General features: G+C 44.7%; 1 protein-coding gene across 1 annotated transcript in view; it reads left to right on the top strand.

Moving 5' to 3' along the window:
* SH2D7 (SH2 domain containing 7) overlaps nt 1-23,381 on the top strand; it is a 45,958-nt gene that overhangs the window by 13,736 nt on the left and 8,841 nt on the right. Inside the window, exons 4-7 of the mRNA XM_030190390.1 lie at nt 928-1,194; nt 9,431-9,529; nt 9,644-9,935; nt 10,017-10,528. Coding sequence (XP_030046250.1) covers nt 928-1,194; nt 9,431-9,529; nt 9,644-9,935; nt 10,017-10,528 — 1,170 coding nt within the window. The remainder of the gene's footprint in view (nt 1-927; nt 1,195-9,430; nt 9,530-9,643; nt 9,936-10,016; nt 10,529-23,381) is intronic.

Raw genomic sequence — 23,381 nt, 5'->3', positions numbered from 1 at the left:
GAGCTTCAGTTTTACTCTTGATTATACAATGACAGTGCTCAATCATTCTTGTCTTGAACATTCTAGACGTTTGGCCTACATAAAACATTCCACATGGACATCAATGATATAGATGACATTCTTTGAACTACAATTTATAGAACAGGTAATCATAACATCTGTTTTAAGAGTTTGACTAAAACGTTTTGCTTTCTACAGTAATGTCACAAATAGAACACCCAAACAAAAAAAGAAAAACAGCACCACGGGCCTTTAAAAATGGCCTTTTAATGAATGAGCCTTGACAAAAAGATCCGACACGGGCCGTGTTTCGGTGACTAGCACCTGCATCAGGGGTCACAGTGATGATGTGGAAAACTTGGGGAATAACTCGAATATATTCCTCTATAATATATTATTCCTTACCCCACGTCTCATATAGTAAAAGCTACAATGCAACAAGGCACTTTCACTTTCTGTATCCAAACGGATGAAAAATAGAACACCCGTCACACTTCATGTATCCCATAGGCTGTTCATCTCTAATAGTCCGTATATCCGATTTACATAGTCGATCCCCTAAATTCACAACGACGAAGGGGTAGGTAGGGAGATAGGGAGGGAGGGAGGGAGGGAGGGGGGTGGGGAGGAAAACCTTGCTAGCGCCCGTTTCATTTGCTCCAGAAACGGGCCTTTTTTACTAGTATCTTAATAAGCTGTTCCTATCATTTTTATGACCTTGTAGTAGTTTTTATGGTTTGCAGCCTGGTGGGTTGAATTCTGATAGTGACATCATTAGAATTACTAAGCTGTTTGCTACTTGACAACAGATAGTTCACAAATTTCATGCCCTTTGCATACACTGCCTGACCCTTAGCCAAAGTACACTGGTGAAAAAAGAAAAATACTGTTTTTTTAAGTTCTTGCTTGTGTATTTTGTCCCCCCAGGAACCTGACAAAAGTGTGTATGATAAAATTTCTTTTGATCTGGCATCCGCTCTGCACCAAAAGAAACCCAGAGGTGAAGACACCTCCAGTGGTCTGCCTGTCCAGGAAGTACCTGGGACCTACTCAGCTGTCCCGCTAAAAAAAGAGACCACCAGCAACCCACTCCCATTTCAAAAAAGCCCATCCACTATACCTTCCCAAAGTAAAACAAACCTGCAGGAGGAGCAGCAGCATTTACTGAAGGAAAGAAAGAGCTGCAATGCAGAGGTAGGCTGCTTTGCATACTTTTTCTATCAAAGTTCACGGCTGATGCTGACTTGATAGTGGTCAGGACCACGTGGAAATTGAAATGCAATAAAATAGTAAACTTCTACACTTTTCAGATGTTTTCTCTGTGTTTCAGCTTTTGCCCGCATTCTTTTTGCTTTATTTCTTTTATCTATTTTTCCTCTAGCAGCTTGCTTTCATGTGTGTACTATTTCTGCTAAAAGTAGTTTTTTGTTTCACAGCTTCCTAGTGTAATACTATCAGTATGTTTCCAAAGTTCAAGGTTATGTCTCAACCCTGAAGCTGAACAGACAATTGGGGATACTAGCAGGCTCATTTTCAAAAGAGAAGGACGCCCATCTTTTGACACAAATCGGAAGATGGGTGTCCTTCTCACAGGGTCGCCCAAATCGGTATAATCGAAAGCTGATTTTGGGCATCCCCAACTGCTTTCCGTCACAGGGACGACCAAAGTTCATGGGGGAGTGTTGGAGGCATAGCGAAGGCGGGACTTGGGCGTGCCTAACACATGGACGTCCTCGACCCATAATGGAAAAAAGAAGGGCATCCCTGATGATCACTTGGATGACTTTACCTGGTCCAGTTTTTTTTACAACCAAGGCACAAAAAGGTGCCCGAACTGACCAGATGACCACCGGAGAGAATCTGGGATGACCTCCCCTTACTCCCCCAGTGGTCACTAACCCCCTCCCACCCTAAAAAAAATCTTTAAAAATATTTTTTGCCAGCCTCAAATGTCATACTCAGGTCCATCACAGCAGTATGCAGGTCCCTGGAGCAGTTTGAGTGCAGTGCACTTCAGGCAGGCCCATCCCACCCCTACCTGTTACACTTGTGGTGGTAAATGTGAGCCCTCCAAAACCCACTGTACCCACATCTAGGTTCACCACTTCACCCATAAGGGCTATGGTAGTGGTGTACAGTTGTGGGTAGTGGGTTTGGGGGGGATTTGGGGTGCTCAGCACACAAGGTAAGGGAGCTATGTACCTGGGAGCAATTTAAGAAGTTCACTGCAGTGCCCCCTAAGGTGCCCGGTCGGTGTCCTGGCATGTCAGGGGGACTAGTGCACTACGAATGCTGGCTCCTCCCATGATCAAAGGGCTTGCACTTGGTCATTTCTGGGATGGGCATCCTTGGTTTCCATTATCACCGAAAATCAGAAACGACCAAGTCTAGGGACGACCATCTCTAAGGACAACCTAAATTTCAAGATTTGGGTGTCCCCAACCGTATTATTGAAACGAAAGATGGACGTCCATCTTGTTTCGATAATATGGGTTTTCCCTGCCCCTACATCTGGACATTTTGCGAGGATGTCCTCAGCTAAACTTGGGCGTCCCTTTCGATTATGCCCCTCCAGGACACCCAAATCTGAAGGGGCTGGCTAGAGGCCTTCTCAGGGGTCGGCAACCTTCCTATACAGAGGGTCACATGAATGTCAGTACTATCCTTAGAGGGCTACACACAGAAAATTAACAAATTTGCCACATAATTCACTGCCGACAAAACTCAATGTGATGAGTGGATGAGCACAAATTATTACCAGAATGTTTTCATTTAATTTTTCTAATTGTGTTGAAACCAGTCTCTGGTGTCTGCTGTCTGCTTTCCTCATAACTCTCTTGCCAGGGTTTCCTTTTCCATTTGTCTTTTTTTTTCTCCTGTCTTCTTCCTTCAAAATATCCATATCCAGCACTGATCCTTTCCTTCCAGTTTCTTCCACTTATTTTTCTGCCTCTCTAATCAGTCTTCAAATACTTCATTTTACTGCATCAATCTACAAGTTTCCACCTCTTTCCCTCATTCCAGCTCTCCCATTCCCCAGACTTCCACTAATCCATTTCTCTCCTCCTTCCATCTTCTCTCCCCCTAGTCCATCCTTTCTCCTTCCATCCCATCCCCTCTCTTCCCCTCTTCCATCCAGCATCTCCTCCATCTCTCTCCCCCTTTCATCCAGTGACTCTGTTCTCTCTCCCAATCCCTTCACTCCTGTCTCTCACCCTCCACCTTCCACCCAGCATCTCCCATCTCTCTCTCTCTTATCCTCTTCCATCCAGCATCTCCCCTTCTCCCTTCCATTCATTGCCTCCCCTCTCTCTATCCTCTTCCATTCAGTCCCATTCAGTCTCTCTCCTTTCCCCTTCCATCTAGTTTCTCCTATCCAGAATCTCCTCTCCCCACTACAGCCAACCAGGATCTGCTCCCCCCACAGCTGCTCTGCCCTGTCATAGGCATCCAGGATCTCTTCTGTCTCCTCCCCTACTCTGCCCTGCCCTGGGCATCTAGGATCTCTTCTGTCCTCTCTCCTACCCTGCTCTGCCCTAGGCTTCCAGGATCTCCTCTCTCTTATGCCCCTACCATCCAACATCACCCCTCTGTCTATTATCCTCCAGCATTAAACTGTCTCTCTTTCCTCCCCCCTCCATTCAGCGTCACCGGCCTGTCCTCCAATACTCCTGTCTCTCTATTTTTCCTTCCCCCATCATGCAGCATTGTCCCATTTCTCTGTCTTCCCCCTCACCCCACCACTGTTCCATCCAAGGAGTTTAGACTGAGAACAGGAGACAGGGTGTGGGGAAGTAGAATACTTGCATAGGTTGCTGAGTCAACTTCAAAGAGCCTGTTTAAAAAAAGGCCCCTTAGATTCAAAACTATATAGAGTGAACGCTATTTTGCTTTGTGCTTTGGGAACTTAAAGATTGGGGTTTAAAGGAGGAATTGTAGGTTAGTGATAGGCAAAATAAAAATATAAAAAGCAAATTTTATCAACTAATCTCCATAGTCTTTTCCACTTAGTTTTATAAACTTTGTACCACAGCATTAACAGATAGAATCTAGCAGGCACTGCAGGATCTAGTTTAATCTTCCCACCCACCCACCCCTAGGACAACTCTTCATTTATAGTCAGTTATTGTAATTAGGGTAACAAGCAAGGAGTGCTCTTACAGAGTTTTAAATACATTTCATTATCATCTAAGAAGGAAATACTAAATAAATCATACAATATACATATAAACTAAAAGACACTTTTATATTAGACTAATATCCTTAATACTATAGCAACTTTTAAATTATTGAAAAACTAAAAAACATTGATGGAGACAGAAGTCTAGCAACGAGAGGGGTGCTATCCAGTCTTTTGCATTGAGTGTCACATGTATGATTATCTCCCAGTTGGTGAGATGTCATATGTGTGTGCCCGATGCAAAGAGCTCCTAGCTCTCAGAGAACGTGTCTGTTCTCTTGAGGCTAGAGTAGCAGACTTGGTGGAACTGAGGGAGACAGAGAGGTACATAGAGGAGACCTACAGGGATGTTGTAGAGAAGTCCCACCTCTAGTCTGGTAGCCCCTGTGCTACCTTGGAGGAGGGAGGTCTCCTAGAAGGAGAGCATCACCCTGGTGAAGTAGGAAGTACTCCTGTAGCCAGAACCTGCCCACCAGGGGATGTACTATCCTCTCACACCGAGGCTATGTCTCCAAGTGCTGCCTGGGAGGGAAAGGTTAGGACAACTGTTGTAGTTGGTGATTCGATCATTAGGCATATAGCTAACTGGGTGGCTGGTGGACGTGAGGATCGCCTGGTGACTTGCCTGCCTGGTGCGAAGGTGGCGAACCTCACGCATCACCTAGATAGGATTTTAGATAGTGCTGGGGAGGAGCCGGTTGTCTTGATACATGTGGGTACCAATGACATACTAGAAAATGTGGGAGAGAGGTTCTGGAAGCCAAATTTAGGCTCTTAGGTAGAAAGCTCAAATCCAGATCCTCTAGGGTAGCATTTTCTGAAATGTTACCCGTTCCATGCGCAGGGCCCAAGAGACAGGCAAAGTGAATGGGCTGTCGGCAATACTGCACCGCCAGCTGCTATCATGGCTTTTTAAAAGGGGGCCTAAGTAATAACCTGGAGCAGGTACCGTGTGCATTAATCTGAATGTTAACACATGGCCTGCATGCAGTGTTAGTTTTGGGCTTTCCACATGTTAAAATTCTGTGTTATAGTGTGTTAAGCCCAAAACTTAATGCATTTTAGTAGAAGAGCCTCTTAGTTCTTAGATGATGAAAGTGGATAAAGGATCATGGATTTGACATACTGTTTTTCTGTGGTACAACCAAGGTGGTTTATATTCATTATGTGCAGGTACTTTCTCTGTCCCTAGAGGGCGCACAATCTAAGTTTTTATTCCTGGGGTAATGGAGAGTTAGGTGACTTGCCCAGAGTCACAAGGAGGTGCAGTGGGATTCGAGCCCAGTTCTTTAGGTTTTCAGCCTACTGCTTTAGCCGTTAGGCTACTCCTCCAAACCATTAGAGCAGTATGAAATTTAAGAATGAATGAATGAAAGAGCAAGCAAGTATATTAAGGTGGAAAAGAGTGACTTGTCAGATGAACGAACGAAGTTCACGAGAAACAGTATAGGGAAAAGGAAGATAAGTAATAAGTTGCAGGGTGAATGAATTTGAAGATGAGCAATAGGATTTTCTCATCTTATAAAAATAAAAATCATAAACAAAGGTGTTAGATTTCGTATGTTGCTAAAATGGCTGATTTGGTAAGCATCCATTCTGTTCCTACTGCTGGACACCTGAGGACATTGTGGCAAAGTAGATTATGAAATAAGCTACAGCCTAGCAGAGCACCAAGAAGCCTGCCACATGCATCCCACGGTAGTTTTGGAATCGGTGTGCACAACCCGTGCACTAAAAAATCAAATGTATTTTTTAGTGCTGGGGGTGTGTTTGGAGGCAGAGAGTAGGCGTGTTCTGCGCTAATTGGTTAGCACAGCTACATCATCGTGTAGCTGTGCTAACCAATTAGCACAGGATTAGCACATGTTCCCTTAACACCTACAAAATATGTGGCAATACGGGCTCATATGCTAATGTTCATGCGCTAATGAGGAAATTAGCGCATGTCCATTATAGGAAAATAGAAAAATCTGCCTTTTACTGGCGGTGCTAAAAGTGGCCTCAGAGTGTGGGAAAGCTTTGTGTTGGGGCTACCGCAAGCCACTTTTTAGCACTACTTGTTAAAAGGGCCCCTTAACCTTTTGCAAACTTTTGAAAACTTGGTAGTTCACAAAATACATAAATGGGGGTTCTTAATGTGCCATTGTATATAGTATGATTTTTATCTATATAGTGTTACTTATTGTAAACCACCCAGAGCTAACTGGTCAAGATGGTATTTTCTCTGTTATGTTATTACAAAATTGTATTGCTCATCTAGAAATGTATTCACCCTGGAGTTCATTGCATATCTTCTCTCTCCCCATACTTTTCCTTGTGAACTTCATCGGGCAAGTCTCTCTTCTCTGCTATTACTGACTCCCATCGCCACTGTTTTAACCTTGCACTGTTTGCCTAGAACAAGCTTCCTGAGTGGTGAATCATGCTCTCTCTAGCCATATTTTAATCTAGATTAAAAACTCACTTTTTGAGGTTGTTTTTTGATATCTTAACGACTTGTCCATAATATATTTTCCTAGTATCTCATGTTTGTCATACATATTCATCTTGACTGGCAGGGCCGGTGGTTGGGGTTCTGGCGCACCCCCTGCAAACTATCAGTTGGCACCCTGCCCTCTGGTCCAGTATCTCTTCTCCTTCCCCCCTTCTCCCACCTCGCACCCTTTTTCAGCCCAGTGCCTTAAAAGGTGAAGAACAAAATTGTTTTTTTTTACTTGACAGCTTTTTAATTTATTTGAAAGCTTCCCATATGTAGATATAAATATCATGAAATAAAATTGAATATCACTAAAACTGCTTAAACAAATTATTGTAGCTGGTGGAAACAGCACTAATAAAGGCTATATTTTGTGCTCCTTTTTCTACACTGTTCTATAAATACAGTAATATATGGCCAAATTTCAGAGAGAATATCCTGTTTACTGATGGGTTCATCTTAACTGTTGTTGTAATCTGCCGTGGGAAGGCTGGTGTTATAAAGATTGGAAGTAAAATTAAACTCTTCTTTCATTGGGGCACATGGCATCACATCTTCATCTCATCTCTTTTGTACAAATGGATTATTCTGTTTTGAGCATGTTTCAGGGACAAGTGGTTTTCATAAAAATATATTTTCTTTCATGCAGATCTCTCATTTGTTTTAACATAACTAAATGGGCTTTAAGCCCCTAATGCAGTCCATTGGCTTCCTTATATTTTGTCCTTATGATGACTTATACTGTGCCATAACCTGCCCCCCGACTTATATTGTGCAAAACCTGCTCCCCCCCCCCCACAGTAATGCTGCCATCCCCTCCGCATACTAGAGTCCTACCTTGCCGCCCGCCCTGGTGGTGTAGTGGCCTCTGTGGCTGCGGGGACAGGAAAGAATACCACTCTTTCCTGCCCGCTGCCGCTACTCCGTCTCCGGCGCTCTCTGCTTTTCTCTTCTGTGCTGCGGGTGCTGCCTCTGTGTTTTCCCAAAGTGGCTGCCGAGATGAAGCCTTGGCAGCCATTTTTAAAATATGGCAGGGCCGTCCGCAGCACAGAAGAGAAAAGTGGAGAGTGCTGGAGACGGAGTAGCGGCAGCGGGCAGGAAAGAGTGGGATTCTTTCATGCCCCTACAACCGCAGAGGCCACTACATCACCAGGGTGAGCGGCAAGGTAGTAGTACGTGGGAAGGGGATGGTGGCATTGCTGTGGCAGTGGATGGAAGGGTAAACAAGGGTAAGCATGGCAGTCTCTGGTGCCCTCCGAATGTTGCTCCCCCCTGCCATTCATTACCCTGTTTACTGCGTTCTGCCAGCCCTTTTGACTAGATTGTAAGCACCATCCCCCAGATTCAATATAGTGTGATTTAAGTTGCACACACAAATCCGGTCATATTCCAGATTTGCGCATGCAGCTTAATTAGTTAACAAGCCAATCAGTGTTGATAATTGCCACTGAACAAGCAATTATTGACACTAATAGGCATTAAATAGAATTTATGCACACAACTAAGTATATTCTGCAACGTGATGCGTGTAAATTCTAAGTCACATAGTTGAAAGGGGGCGTGGCCATGAGCGTGGAATGGGTGAGTCATGGGTGTTTGTCAAATCTATTCGTGTTGTTATAGAATACACCCTGTCTGCGCCTAATTTAGGTGTTGGGATTTATACCAAGTTTTACTTGGTGTAACTGCCCGTGACTAAATTTAATCTCATGGATGGGTGCTCGGTGTATTCTATAAACCATATAAATTTAGGTCTATTCTATAAAGTACGTCTAAATTTAGGCATACTATGTTGAATACTCCTAGGCATATTTTTTTGCTGCACGGATTTTTCAGGTGCCATATATAGAATCTAGTCCCATATGTCTCTTATATGTTTCTGTACTGTGCTGAGTATGCTTGGTACTGCTTTAGAAATAATCATTTGTAGTAGTAGTAATTATCCTATTCATTATGTACCTTACAAATACCAATAATCTAAAAGAATTCAAACTAGGGCAGCATTCCAAACATATTTTATACTTGACTGAGAACTGCTGTCCTTCAGTATGTTCTTGTATATATTAGTACACCAGTATGTTCTTGTATATATTAGTACACCATATAACACCTCATAAAAATTATATAGAAACACGGAACATGATGGCAGATAAAGACCATACAGACTATCCAGTCTGCTTATTCATACCCACTGTTCAGTTCTAAAATCTCTTCCTCTCCCTCAGAGATCCTCTGTGCTTGTCCCATGCTTTCTTGAATTCAGATACTGTCCTCGTCTCTACTACTTTCATTGAGAAGCTATTCTACATCTCCACCAACTTTTATGTAGAGAAATATTGTTGAATAATTCTCCAGAGTCTATTCAATTTCATCCTTGTCCCTTGACCCTTTGTTCTAGGGCCTCACACTGAAAGAGGCTCACCTCCTGTGCATTTATTCCGTGAATGCATTAGATGTCTCTATCATATCTCTTTATGATGAAGACTTGACCAGTTTAATAGCTGTCCTTAAGACCAACACTATCCGGTTTATATCCTTTTAAAGGTATGGTCTCAAGAATTGTATACAGTACTGAAAATACAGCCACACCAAAGGCTTATACAAAGACACTTATCACCTTCCTTTTCCTGCTGGTCAAGCTTTTTGCCATTGCTTTATCTACCTGTTTTGATCACCTTAAGATCATCAGAAATGATTACCCCAGATCTCTCTCTTTAGGGTGATCATATCTGATGAATGCTGTTAACTTGTTTTTATTTTCCTTCTTTTATTAGCACTTTGATCGGAGTCCACCACTACCAGAAAGAGGCAGTTTACTGTTGAGCAGTGGCTTCAGAGAGAAAGACAAGGGTGATATGATGGATGAAAAATGTGTGATTTATGCCCAACTGAACAAGAAACAACATCTCTCTCTGGAGACATCTTCTAGCATCCCTCACAAAATCTCATCTGGTAGTGCAGATGGCTCACCATATGAAGACAAGAAGAGTGTGATTTATGCCCATCTGAACAAGAAACTTTTAAATGAAAGACAACTCTCTCTGGAGACATCTTCCAGCATCCCTCACAAAATCCCATCTGGTAGTGCAGTTGGCTCACCATATGAAGACAAGAAGAAGAACCAAAAAGAGTCTGATAACTCAAAGCATTTGCAACCCAAGAATATAAGTACCATTTATTCTGTACTTAAAGAATCACAGTTCAGTCAGAAAAGTAATTGCAAATCATCTATTCTTCCTAAAATAGTCTACTCTGAGGATGATTTCCAACATGATAGAAGCAAGTCATTACCTTTTGAAGCTCATAGTAGTTTTACTTTATCACATACTGAAGCGACACCTACAGAAACCATAAAGTTAGCATCAAATGCTCTACCCCCAACACCTTGTGTGCTGTCGCCTCAATTAGCCAATAAGACAAGGACCGTTTTTGAGGTTGACCCTCCAGGACAGCAATTTGCAAGCTATACCACTTCACTCAACTGCACTGAGGGACTTAAGAATGATAAAAATGTCCATGATACCATTTCTGGATCCACAGATAAACAGATTCATCAGGTAAACTCTCCAAAGCCTCCTTCAACTAGAGCCATTCCCGCTAGTAATACTTATGGACAAATTCCTGCTGGATGGTCAAGGCCTGCTGGTTATGTTCAGGATTCAGACCAGCTGTCCAAGTTTCCTTTTACAGCGCATACCTGTACTAGTGTCCATGAACAGACTGCACCTCGGAATGCCAGAGCTGAAGATACCTACGAAAGGATTCCAGAGCATCCCTTCAAAAGTTCAGCTAGAGATTCAGATAATACCTATGAACAGCTTCCTCTGAATTTTTTGAAGATTGCTGAGATAAAATCAAGACCCTTTCAAAAGGTAAAATGCATCTTAAATTGTTTTTCTTACAAATTTATTTACTATTAGATTCTTGTTGTACTACTTTTCTGTGGTACAACCAAAGCGAGAAGGGTGCTATCCAGTCTTGTGCATTGATTGTCACATACATGATAGTGAGAGTTTATATGTGTGTGCTCGATGCAAAGAGCTCCTAGCTCTCAAAGAATGAGCCTGTTCTCTTGAGGCTAGAGTAGCAGACTTGGAGAAGCTGAGGGACACAAACAGGTACATAGAGGAGAACTACAGGGACAATGTAGAGAAGTCTCATCTCCAGTCTGGCAGCCCCTGTGCTGCCTTGAAGGAGGGAGGTCTTCTAAAAGGAGAACATCACCCTGGTGCAGCTGGAAATAATCCTGCAGCCAGGACCAGCCCACCAGGGGATGCAATGTCCTTTCACACCAAGGATGTGTCTCCAGGAGCTTCTGTCCAAGAGGGAGGGGATAGGACAGCTGTTGCAGTTGGTGATTCGATTATTAGTCATGTAGATAGCTTGGTGGCTGGTGGACGCGAGGATCGCGTGGTCACTTGCCTGCTTGATGCGAAGGTGGCGAGCCTCACACATCACCTAGATAGGATTTTAGATAGTGCTGGGGAGGAGCCGGCGGTCTTGGTACATGTGGGTACCAATGACATAGGAAAATATGGGAGAGAGGTTCTGGAAGCCAAATTTAGGCTCTTAGGTAGAAAGCTCAAATCCAGAACCTCTAAGGTAGCATTTTCTGAACTGCTCCCCATTCCACGCGCAGGGCTCCAGAGAAAGGCAGAGCTCTGGAGTCTCAATGCATGGATGAGGCGATGGTGTAGGGAAGAGGGTTTTAGATTTGTAAGGAACTGTGCAACATTCTGGGGAAGGTGGAGCCTATTCTGAAAGAATGGGCTCCACCTTAACCAGGGTGGAACTAGTCTGCTGGCATCGGCATTTAAAAAGGAGACACAGCAACTTTTAAACTAGAACCTGGGGGAAGGCCAACAGTCATTCAAACGCATGGTTCAGCCATAGACGTAGTTTGACTGTTTCATTTGGGGGGGCAAAGGAAGGGGCGGGGCATATTAGCATATTCATTTGCATATATGTATATGCAAATTATGCTAATATGGAGGAAGGAAGGGAGCAAGAGCTGGCTTTTTTGGGAATAACCAGTGTTCGTTTGCCAATGGATAGCCACTGAATCAGAGAGGCAGCGGGTTTGGCGACAGGCAGTGGTGTGCTGGCAAATGTTTAACAACAGGCTCTCCCCCAGTCCCCCTCTGCGCCCCCCCCAAATTGCAGAGTTGGCTATAGCCGGGGAGAGAGCCTGGGGGGGGGGGGGGTATAAATAAGTAAATATAAACTTTTAATGTTGAGCACCTGATTCTCAAAGTGAACATATTGCAAACACTATAATGAAAATAAAATGATTTTTTTCTACCTTTGTTGTCTGGTGACTGTTTTTCTGATCATGCTGGTGCAGTATCTGATTCTGCTGCTATCTGTCCTCTTAACTCCGTTTCCAGTGCTTCCTTTCCATTTATTTCTTTCTTCCTTTCTTCTTCATTTCTGGTCCTCAGCTTCTGCCTATTTTCTTCATCCATGTGCAGTTTTTCTCCTCTCTTCCTTTTCCCTCATCTCATCTCCTTCCTCACTCTTTCCTCCCCTCCATCCATGTCCAGCATTTCTTTTCTCTCCCCTGCCCTCCATCCACCCAGTCCAACAGTGACCCTCCTCTCCCCTGTCCCCATACCCAGTGGCCCTCCTTTCCCCTGCCCTCCATCCACTTAGTCCAGCAGTGACCCTCCTCTCCCCTGCCCCCATGCCCAGTGGCCCTCCTTTCCCCTGCCCTCCATCCACTCAGTCCAGCAGTGACCCTCCTCTCCCCTGCCCCCATATCCAGTGGCCCTCCTTTCCCCTGCCCTCCATCCACTCAGTCCAGCAGTGACCCTCCTCTCCCCTGCCCCCATATCCAGTGGCCCTCCTTTCCCCTGCCCTCCATCCACTTAGTCCAGCAGTGACCCTCCTCTCCCCTGCCCCCATGCCCAGTGGCCCTCCTTTCCCCTGCCCTCCATCCACTTAGTCCAGCAGTGACCCTCCTCTCCCCTGCCCCCATGCCCAGTGGCCCTCCTTTCCCCTGCCCTCCATCCACTCAGTCCAGCAGTGACCCTCCTCTCCCCTGCCCCCATATCCAGTGGCCCTCCTTTCCCCTGCCCTCCATCCACTTAGTCCAGTAGTGACCCTCCTCTCCCCTGCCCCCATATCCAGTGGCCCTCCTTTCCCCTGCTCTCCATCCACTTAGTCCAGTAGTGACCCTCCTCTCCCCTGCCCCCATGCCCAGTGGCCCTCCTTTCCCCTGCCCTCCATCCACTTAGTCCAGCAGTGACCCTCTTCTCCCCTACCCTCCCTTCATTCCGCCCTCTCCCCGTTCCTTCTCCCCCCCCCAGCGAGCCAGTTCTCCTCCCTCCCTCCGGATCCGTCCCTCACCAACGATCTTCGAATTTTTTCATCTGCCCGGCCCGCTAGCGCTGACTCTCCACTGCCGGTTCACGCTTCAAAATGGCCGCCAAGACTTCTCGCGAGGCCGCCTCTGAAAGTCTCGGCGGCCATTTTTAAAGCGCGAACCAGCAGGGGAGAGAGCGCTAGCGCCAGGCTAGCGGGCAGGCAAAGGATTCGAAGATCAGGTCGGTGAGGGACGGATACGGAGGGAGGGAGGAGAGCTGGCTCACGGGGGGGCCAGGGGGGGAGGAGAAGGAACGGGGAGAGGGTGGGGTGAAGGGAGAGCTGCCTGTTGCCGGCCCTGCGTTTGGGGGGGCATTGCCCCCCCTCGCCCCCCCCCCCCAGTCTACGCCCATGGGTTCAGCACAAGATATCTTTCAAAAATATCACCAAAACAGAGAAGATAGGGTATCCTGATAGCGAGGTTGCAATAGAGACCATAGTAGACCAGGAAGGGCATTTTCGATATGACATCTAAGTCTGACTTCGGACGTTTTGCAAAAAACGTCCAAAATCCGAATAGGAAAGAAGGTCATTTTCAAAAAAGAAAAACGTCTATCTTTTGTTTTCGAAAATACTGTTTCGAGCAATGTTTTAATTATTTATTTATTTATTGCATTTGTATCCCACATTTCCCCACCTCTTTGCAGGCTCAATGTGGACATTTTGTTTTTTGGTCCATTTTGAAAAAAAACCCCGTCCAAGTGCAAAACGCACAAAATCAAGCCATTGGGATGTAGGAGGAGCCAACATTTTTAGTAGACTGGTCCCCCTGACATCCCAGGACAGCAATAGGGCACCCTAGGGGGCACTGCAGTGGACTTCAGAAAATACTCCCAGGTACACATCTCACCATTGTTCCCTTATCTTGTGTGCTGAGCCCCCCCAAAACCCACCCAAAACTCACTACCTCCAACTGTAAACCACTACCATAACCCTTACAGGTGAAGGGGGCACCTATATGTGGGTACAGTGGGTTTCTGGTAAGTTTTGCAGGGCTCACAGTTTCTTCCACAAGTGTAACAGGTAGGGGGAGGTATGAGCCTGGGTCTACCTATCTGCAGTGCACTGCACCCAACACTAGACTACTCCAGGGACCTGCGTGCTCTTCTAATGGACCTGAGTATAACATCTGAGGCTGGCATAGAGGTTGGTAAGCAGTGGTGTGCTGGAGCCGGCTCGCACCGGCTCGCAAGAGCCGTTTGTTAAATTTACTGGCATCTTGCGAGCCGGTTGTTGGCCCGTGCGAGCCGGCTCGCCTCTGCTCCCCCACCCCGTTAATCCATCTTCCATCTGCCCTCTGCTCCCCGATAATAGCCCTACTGGTTTCCTTTCTGCGCTGCCGCCGCCGCCCTCCCTTTAAAAATTTTATTTTCCCTCGAGGCGCGCCAGCGTTGAAGTGAAGGCAGCAGGCTCAGCTCAGTTCCTGCCTTCGTTCCGTTCCTTCACATCATGGCTCCGCCCTTGCGCAAACAGGAAATACGTCAGGCAAGGGCAGAGCCATGATGCGAAGGAACAGAACGAAGGCAGGAACTGAGCTGAGCCTGCTGCCTTCGCTTCAACGCTGGCGCGCCTCGAGGGAAAATAAAATTTTTAAAGGCAGGGCGGCGGCGGCAGCGCAGAAAGGAAACCAGCAGGGCTACTATCGGGAAGCAGAAGGCAGACGGAAGATGGATGACCAGGGGAGCGGAGAGGGCTGGAAGATGGTGGAGAGGAGGGCAGGGGGGAGATGAAGATTGCTGGACATGGGTGGGTGGATGGAGGGCAGGGGAGAGGAGGGTTGCTGGACATGGGTGGGTGGATGGAGGGCAGGGGAAGGAAGGGTTGCTGGACATGGGTGGGTGGATGGAGGGCAGGGGAGAGGAGGGTTGCTGGACATGGGTGGGTGGATGGAGGGCAGGGGAAGGAAGGGTTGCTGGACATGGGTGGGTGGATGGAGGGCAGGGGAAGGAAGGGTTGCTGGATATGGGTGGGTGGATGGAGGGCAGGGGAGAGGAAAGTTGCTGGACATGGGTGGGTGGATGGAGGGCAGGGGAAGGAAGGGTTGCTGGACATGGGTGGATGCAGGGCAGGGGGAGAGGAGGGTCGCTGGACATGGGTGGATGGAGGGCAGGGGAGAGAGGAGGGTTGCTGGACATGGGTGGGTGGATGGAGGGCAGGGGAGAGGAGGGTTGCTGGACATGGGTGGGTGGAGGGGAGAGGAGGATTGCTGGACATGGGTGGATGGAGGGCAGGGGGGAGAGGAGGGTCGCTGGACATGGGTAGATGGCGGGGAGAGGAGGGTTGCTGGACATGAGTGGATGGAGGGCAGGGGGAGAGGAGGGTCGCTGGACATTGGTGGATGGAGGGGATAGGAGGGTTGCTGAACATGAGTGCATGGAGGGCAGGGGAAAGGAGGGTTGCTGCTGGACATGGGTGCATGGAGGGCAGGGGGAGAGGAGGGTTGCTGGACATGGATGGAGGAGAGGGAAGGGAGAGAGAAGAAATGCTGGACATGGATGGAGGGGAGGCAAGAGTGAAGAAGGAGATGAGAAGAGGGAAAAGGAAGAGAGGAGAAAAACTGCACATGGATGAAGAAAATAGGCAGAAGCTGAGGACCAGAAATGAAGAAGAAAGGAGGAAAGGAAAGAAATAAATGGAAAGGAAGCCCTGGAAATGGAGTTAAGAGGACAGATAGCAGCAGAATCGGACACTGGGCCGGCATGATCAGAAAAACAAAGTCACCAGACAACAAAGGTAGAAAAAAATCATTTTATTTTCATAGTGTTTGGAATATGTCCACTTTGAGAATCAGGTGCTCAACATTAAACGTTTATTTTTATTTACTTATTTATGGCATTTTATCCCACATTAAACATGAATTAGATTGCCCCCCCCCCCCGCAGGCTCTCTCCCCAGCTATAAGCAGCTCTGCAATTTGGGGGGGGGGCGCAGAGGTGGACGGGGGGGGGGGGGGGGGGCGCAGAGGTGGACCGGGGAGAGAGCCTGTTGTTAAACATTTACCAGCACACCACTGTTGGTAAGTATGTTTTTCATCACATTTTTGGGGGGTGGGAGGGAGTTAGTGACCACTGGGGGAATAAGGAGAGGTCATTCCTGATTCCCTCCAGTGGTCATCTGGTTATTTAGGACACCTTTTTGTGCCTTATTCGTAATAAAAACAGGTCTAGCTCAAAACGTCTAATTTTTAGTCCTGGACGGTTTTGTTTTGTTCCATTATGGCTGAAAAATGTCTAAGTCTTAGGAACGCATAAGTTCTGCCCTGAGTACGTCCCTGGCACTCCCCCTTGAGATTTGGACACACTTCTGGTGAACTTCAGAGAAAAACATCTAAAAATAGGTTTTAAAAATACTGATTTGGATGTTTTTGTGAGAAAAACATACAAATACAGACTTATGCCACTTTTTGGATATTTTTCTGTTTTGAAAATGAGCCCACAGGTGTCTTTAAAGAAAAAGCAAGCAAAAGATTGCAAATTAACACTGTCAACTGCTGAGCAAGATGTAAATAGGAACAACAAACATAGTTTGAAATGTCTATATGCGAATGCCAGGAGCCTAAGAAATAAAATGGGAGAGTTAGAATATATTGCACTAAATGAAAAATTAGATATAATAGGTATCTCTGAGACCTGGTGGAAGGAGGATAACCAGTGGGACACTGTCATACATCATAGGAGCCAACTTTTCAAAATTATTGGGGGTGCTAAGCCCAGTGGAAATAACACTTCCTTGGCCATATACAAGGAATGCTCTCAATATTGGGGGTGCTCAAGCACCCACAGCACCCACAGAGTCGGCTCCTATGGTACAAATTATATTGTAGTGAAAGGGTGGATCAAATTAGTGGAGGGGTATCATTGTATGTTAAAGAGGGCAGGATACAAAACACATCTTAGAATCCCTGTGGATTGAAATTGCATGTGTAAAGGGGAAAAGGATAGTGATAGGAGTGTACTACCATCCACCTAGCCAGGATGAACAGACAGATGTAGAAATGTTATCAGAAATTAAGGAGGCTAACAAATTGGGGAATACAATAATAATGGGTGATTTCAATCACCTTAATATTGACTGTAAATGTAACATTAGGGCATGGTAGGGAGGTAAAATTCCTTTGTCAAAATCAAGGACTACTTTATGGAACAGTGATCATAATATAATCAGATTTGATATCGGCTTTGGAGTAAGTACACACAGGAAATCCAATACATTAGCATTTAACTTTCAAAAAGGAGACTATGATAAAATTTATTTATCTATGCATTTTTGTATCCCACTGTTATCAAAAAACAAGTTTCAGTTCAAAGTGGCTTACAATTTACATTTTAGGTGAGATTATAATAGTATTTTACAGTTATGGCGTTGAGAGGGCATTAATATTTATTTATTTTTGGTACATTTATACCCCACATTATCCCACAAGAGCAGGCTCAATGTGGCTTACAAAATTACAAACCGTTACAATTCAGGGTGGGTACAGCTTCAAGAAGTCAAAGGGGGTAGTTATCTATAGAGTTTTTGAAGAGGGAGGACGATAGTTTTTGTAGTTGTTTGAAGATTTTTGAAGAGGTAGTAGGAACACGATAGTTTATGTAGTTAGTTATAGAATTTTATTTTATTTTTTTGAAGAGGTATATTCGAAGAGGTAGGACGGCTGTAGCTTATGTATTTAGTTATAGAATTTTTTGAAGAGGCAGGTTTTCATTTCTTTCTGAATTGAAGATAGTTAGTGGTGCTTCTTGTGGTTTTTGGTTTTGAGTTCCACCATTTGGAACCCAAGTAGCTAAAAACTGATGTGTATATGGTTTTATAGGCTATGTTTCTGCAGTTGAGTAGATGAAGAAGTAGGTAACCTCTTGTTTCTGGGCTTGCATTTCTCGTGGATATTTCAATCATGTCTAGCATATACTCGGATGTCATTCCAAACAGTATCTTGAAAATGAGGGTGCTTGCTTTGAAGAGTAATCTTGCCTTGATTGACAGCCAGTGTAGTGGTTTGAGCAGTGGAGTTGCTCTTTCATATTTCAACTTCTTGAATATTGGTCTTGCTGCCATGTTTTGGATGGTTTGCAGTGATTTTAGTGGTTTTCCTTGCACCCTACGTATGCTGCATTACAGTAGTCTAGTTGTGATAGTATTGTCGATTGTACCATTAACTGGAATGATTGTCTAGGAAAATAGTTTCTTATCCTTCTTAGTTTCCATAGTTGTTGTTACTGCTGATATTTGACTATCCATTGATGATTGATTGTGAAACTTTGGTACGATGTGGGGTTGTGTGTGCTGGATAGGACCATTTGATTTTGTCTTTCTTTAGTTTGAGTTTGAAAGTTGTTGCCCAGTTTTCCATGAGGTCCAGGCCTTTTTAAATTTTATCCCGTATTTCTGTGATGCTGTTGTAGAAAAGGTATGTAGATGGTGATGTCATCTGCATATATACATGGGTTGAAGCCCATTAATTCAAGCCATGGGATAGGAGGTAGTGTTCTACTGTGGATTAAAAACTAGTTAAAAGAGAGAAAATAGAGAGTAGGGTTAAATGGTCAGTATTCTGAATGGAGAAGGGTAGATAGTGGGGTTACCCAGGGGTCTGTGCTGGGACTGCTGCTTTTTAACATATTTATAAAAGATCTAGAGATGGGAGTAATTAGTGAGGTAATTAATGGGGTCTTTCACTTAGGCATGCTGGCATTTTTAGCGTGTGCTAAAAATAGGCACACGCTAAATGCTAAGGGGGTCTTTTACTTAGGCGTGCTGGCATTTTTAGCGTGCATTAAAATAGGCACGTGCTAAATGCTAAAGACGCCAGTGTATTCCTATGGGCATCTTTAGCGTTTAGTGTTTGCCTATTTTTAATGCACGCTAAAAACGCCAGCACTCCTAAGTAAAAGACCCCCTAAATTTACTGATGACACAAAATTATTCAAAATTGTTAAATCGCAAGAGGATTGTGAAAAATTACAAGAGGACCTTACGAGACTGGGAGACTGGGCATCCAAATGGAAGATGACATTTAATATAAGCAAGTGCAAAGTGATGCATGTGGGAAAGAGGAACCTGAACTATAGCTATGTAATGCAAGGTTCTACATTAGAAGTCACCGACCAGGAAAGGAATCTAGGTGTCATCGTTGATGATATGTTGAAATACTCTGCTCAGTGCGCGGTAATGGCTAAGAAAGCATGTTAGCTATCATTAGGAAAGGAATGGAAAACAAGAATGATCACTTCTCAAAAAAGATATAGTGGAATTAGAAAAGGTACAGAGAAAGGCGACAAAAATGATAAAAGGGATGGGATGACTTCCCTATAAGTAAAAGCTAAAGCAGCTATGGTTCTTCAGCTTGGAGAAAAGATGACTGAGGGGAGATATGATAGAGGTCTATAAAATAATGAGTGGAGTGGAACGGGTAGATGTGAATTGCTTGTTTACTCTTTCCAAAAAAACTAGGACTAGGGGGCACACAATGAAGCTACAAAGTAGTAAATTTAAAATGAATCAGAGAAAATATTTCTTCACTCAGTGTGTAATTAAACTCCGGAATTCATTGCCAGAGAATGTAGTAAAAGCAGTTTGCTTAGCGGAGTTTAAAAAAAAGGTTTGCATAGTTTCCTAAAAGAAAAGTCCATAGACCATTATTAAAATGGACATGGGGGAAAATTCACTGCTTATTTCTAAGATAATCAGCATAAAATGTATTGTACTGTTTTGGGATCTTGCCAGGTACTTGTAACCTGGATTGGCCACTGTTGGAAACAGGATGCTGAGCTTGATGGACCTTCGATCTGTCCCAGTATAGCAATACTTATGTTCTTATGTCAGTTTACATATTATATACAGGTACTTTCTCTGTTTCTAGTGGGCTTACAATCTAAGCTTTTTGTACCTGGGACAATAGAGAGTTAAGTGATTTGCCCAAGATTGCAGGGAACCACAGTGGAAATCAAACCCAGCTCTCCAGGTTCTCAGCTCACTGTACTACCTATTTATTTATTTATTTAGATTTTGCTCACACCTTTTTCAGTAGTAGCTCAAGGTGAGTTACATTCAGGTACTCTGGATATTTCTCTTTCACAGGAGGGCTCACAATCTAAGTTTGTACCTGAGGCAATGGAGGGTTAAGTGACTTGCCCAAGATCACAAGGAGCAGTAGTGGGATTTGAACCAGCCACTTCTGGATTGCAAGACCAGTGCTCTAACCACTAGGCCACTCCATGCATGATTAGGCTACACCATGCTTTTCTCTAAACATTTATTCTGACAGGTACAGGCTGGGGAGTACATTTGTGTATGACTCTTTTCATTTCTTAATGAAAAAAACCCAACCTGGAAACTGTATGCTCAATGAGAGCACACTCCTTGGAAATGGCTTACGTTATTTCCAGGGCCTGTGTGCACCCATTGAATGGGAATGATGTGAAGATGATGTAAGCCACTGCCAGGTAGTATATACTCAGCTAGCTGAGTGCATGCACTGCCTGAAAACCCCAAAGAAAATGAACATTCCCATAAACATGGAAAATGACACAAAATTAACATTTTCTGGCTGCACAACCCTAACACTTGTCCATGATGATTTCAGGCATCAGTGTGTACTCAGTCATGCCTGAAATGAGTGAGTGCACACAATAATGAAACAGGCCCTGGAGATAATGAAGTCATTTCACATAAATGTACTATACTTAGATTTTTTTTAAATGAAAAACCCAACATGGGAACTGTACACTCCCCAGTAGTAGCTTACATTATCTCCAGGACCTGTGTGCATGAAATTAACATGTCTAATACTTGGCCACCCTGATGATTCAGGCTTGATTGAGTGTGCACTCATTGAACATTCCCATAAACCTTGAGAATGTGCGTTCAATCCAGCCTGAAACCTTTTCTAGGGTCCTGGGTTTTATCTTAGATAATTCACTTTGGAACCTCAGGCAAATTATTTGCGTAGAATTTTGTTTTTTAATTGTGTCAGTTAAGGGAGGTCAGGTCTTTATTTTTTACTAGAACATTATCGAATATTGCTTTAGACTGAAGTAATATTTCAAATTGACTACTGTAACTCTTTGTATGTGGGTATATATCAGATACTGTACAATAGGCTACAATTAATATGGAATACTACAGCAAAGTTGATATTTGACCAAAGAAAACTTGATCATATAACCCCACTGCTGAGGGATTTACACTAGCTGCCAATTCGTGCAGTTATTGAGTTTATGATAGCTTGCCTAGTGTTTAAAATTCTATAGGAATGTTGTCCCTCTTCACATATTCAGCGTTTAACTATTCCTGTTGTTCGGGCTTCTTCTCAGTTTAGATTTACACTTAAACTGGGCTTTGCTGCTGTCAGACATATTTGTTATAAAAATTCTCATGATAACTCTTTAAACTATCAATCAAGTAAAATTTGGAATTTATTACCTCTTCAAAATCGGAAATTAACTAATTAGTTGATGTTTTAAAAAGCTTTAAAAACCTATTTTTTTAGCAAATATTTTGGGTCCGGCTAGTAACTTTTGTTGATTTTAATAAGTTTTGTAACCCACTTTTATTCCTTGCTGATATAAGTGGGATATCAATGTTGAGAGTAGAATAAAACTTACATAGTACATATTTGCAAGGAGGCACATGGGGCAGAGCATGAGTGGGACAGAGGCAGGGCTCCCACTTATATGTGTAACTTAAAAGTACTGTTAGTTGTGTGTGACCCTGCTACGCTTACCTGCTTATAATCGAAAGAGAAAAACGCCTATATTGCGACCCAAATCGGGAGATGGGCTTCTTTCTTCCGTGGGCGCCTAAATCGGTATAATCGAAAGCCGATTTTGGGCGTTTCCAACTGCACTCCATCGCGGAAACAAATAAAGTTGACGGGGGCATGTCGGAGGCGTGGTGGAGGCGGAACTGGGGCATGGTTATCAGCCGAGGAGAGATGGGCGTCTTTAGCTGATAATCGAAAAAAAAAAGGCGTTTTTACCGCGATTTTGGGTCACTTTTTTTGGACCCTTTTTTCACGAATAAGTCCCAAAGAAGTGCTCCAACTGCCCAGATGACCACTGGAGGGAATCGGGGATCACCTCCCCGGACTCCCCCAGTGGTCACTAACCCCCTCCCACCAAAAAAAACCCACTTTACAAACTTTTTTTCCAGCCTCTATGCCAGCCTCAAATGCCGTACCCACCTCCATGACAGCAGAATGTGTTCGATCCTGTCACAGCCTTTCCCTGGGTCAGATGTGGCTCTCAGGTGCACTACAGGGTCACATCAGCATTGCATTGTGGTGGGTGTAGGGTATTGGGCTCCCTGATTTCATTAGCTTGTATTACAGTCTCACGATGTTGGTAGTTGGTAGGCTCTTCTCCCATGGTGCTTTTCCCCCTGCCTACTGGGTCAGAGTGTGCCCTGTTGTGTTTTCTGTTGTAGTCCATGCAGTAGTGGCCATTTTTGTAAGCCAGTTTTAGTTCCCTTTCCTGTGTTAGCCACGTTACAGAACTTAGTTCTTCCCTTGAATGTGGCTGAAAGAGGGCATTGTACAGCATTCTGCCAGCTCTGACCTACTGCTCATCTCAGTACCAGGGAGACTCGTTGCCAATGGGGCACAACCTCTGATCTGCAGTTAACTGTGAGTAAACGCGGTTATTCCAATAAAGGACGTTTTCGGAGAGATTAGTCTTCAGGTGTCAACTGGTGTGCCAATGTTATATAGCAGCAACCAGTCCTAGAGGCCTGCGTGTATGCAGGTCCCTGGAGCACTTTTAGTGGGTACCGCAGTGCACTTCAGCCAGGTGGCCCCAGGCCCATCCCCCCCACCTGTAACACTTGTGCTGGTAAATGGGAGGCCTCCAAAACCCACTGTACCCACATGTAGGTGCCCCCTTCATCCCTAAGAGCTATGGTAGTGTTGTACATTTGTGGGTAGTGGGTTTTGGGGGAGGGAAGTTGGGGGCTCAGCACCCGTGGTAAGGGAGCTATGCATGGGGGAGCGTTGTCTGAAGTCCACCGCACTGACCTAGGGTGCCCAGTTGGTGTCCTGGCATATCAGGGGGGCGAGTGTACTACGAATCGTGGCCCCTCCCACGACCAAATGGCTCGAATTAGGACGTTTTTGAGCTGGGCGTTTTTAGTTTCCATTATCGCTAAAAAAAACAGACGCCCAGCTCAAAAACGTCCAATTTTTCGAAAATACGGTTCGGCCCGCCCCGTCACGGACCCATTCGCGGAGATAAACGCCCATGGAGATAGGCGTTTCCGTTCGATTATGCCCCTCTTAGGCATTCACACTGACCAGCTTTGGCTGGCTATTAACATGCCTAACAAGTATTCTGTAAAGGAAAGTATGCACCTACTTTCCTTTGGAGAATA

This window comes from Microcaecilia unicolor, chromosome 1, assembly GCF_901765095.1.
Source record: "Microcaecilia unicolor chromosome 1, aMicUni1.1, whole genome shotgun sequence".
Classification (NCBI taxonomy): domain Eukaryota; kingdom Metazoa; phylum Chordata; class Amphibia; order Gymnophiona; family Siphonopidae; genus Microcaecilia; species Microcaecilia unicolor.
The sequence above is the reverse complement of the archived record's forward strand: the minus strand, read 5'-3'. Positions and strand labels throughout refer to the sequence as shown.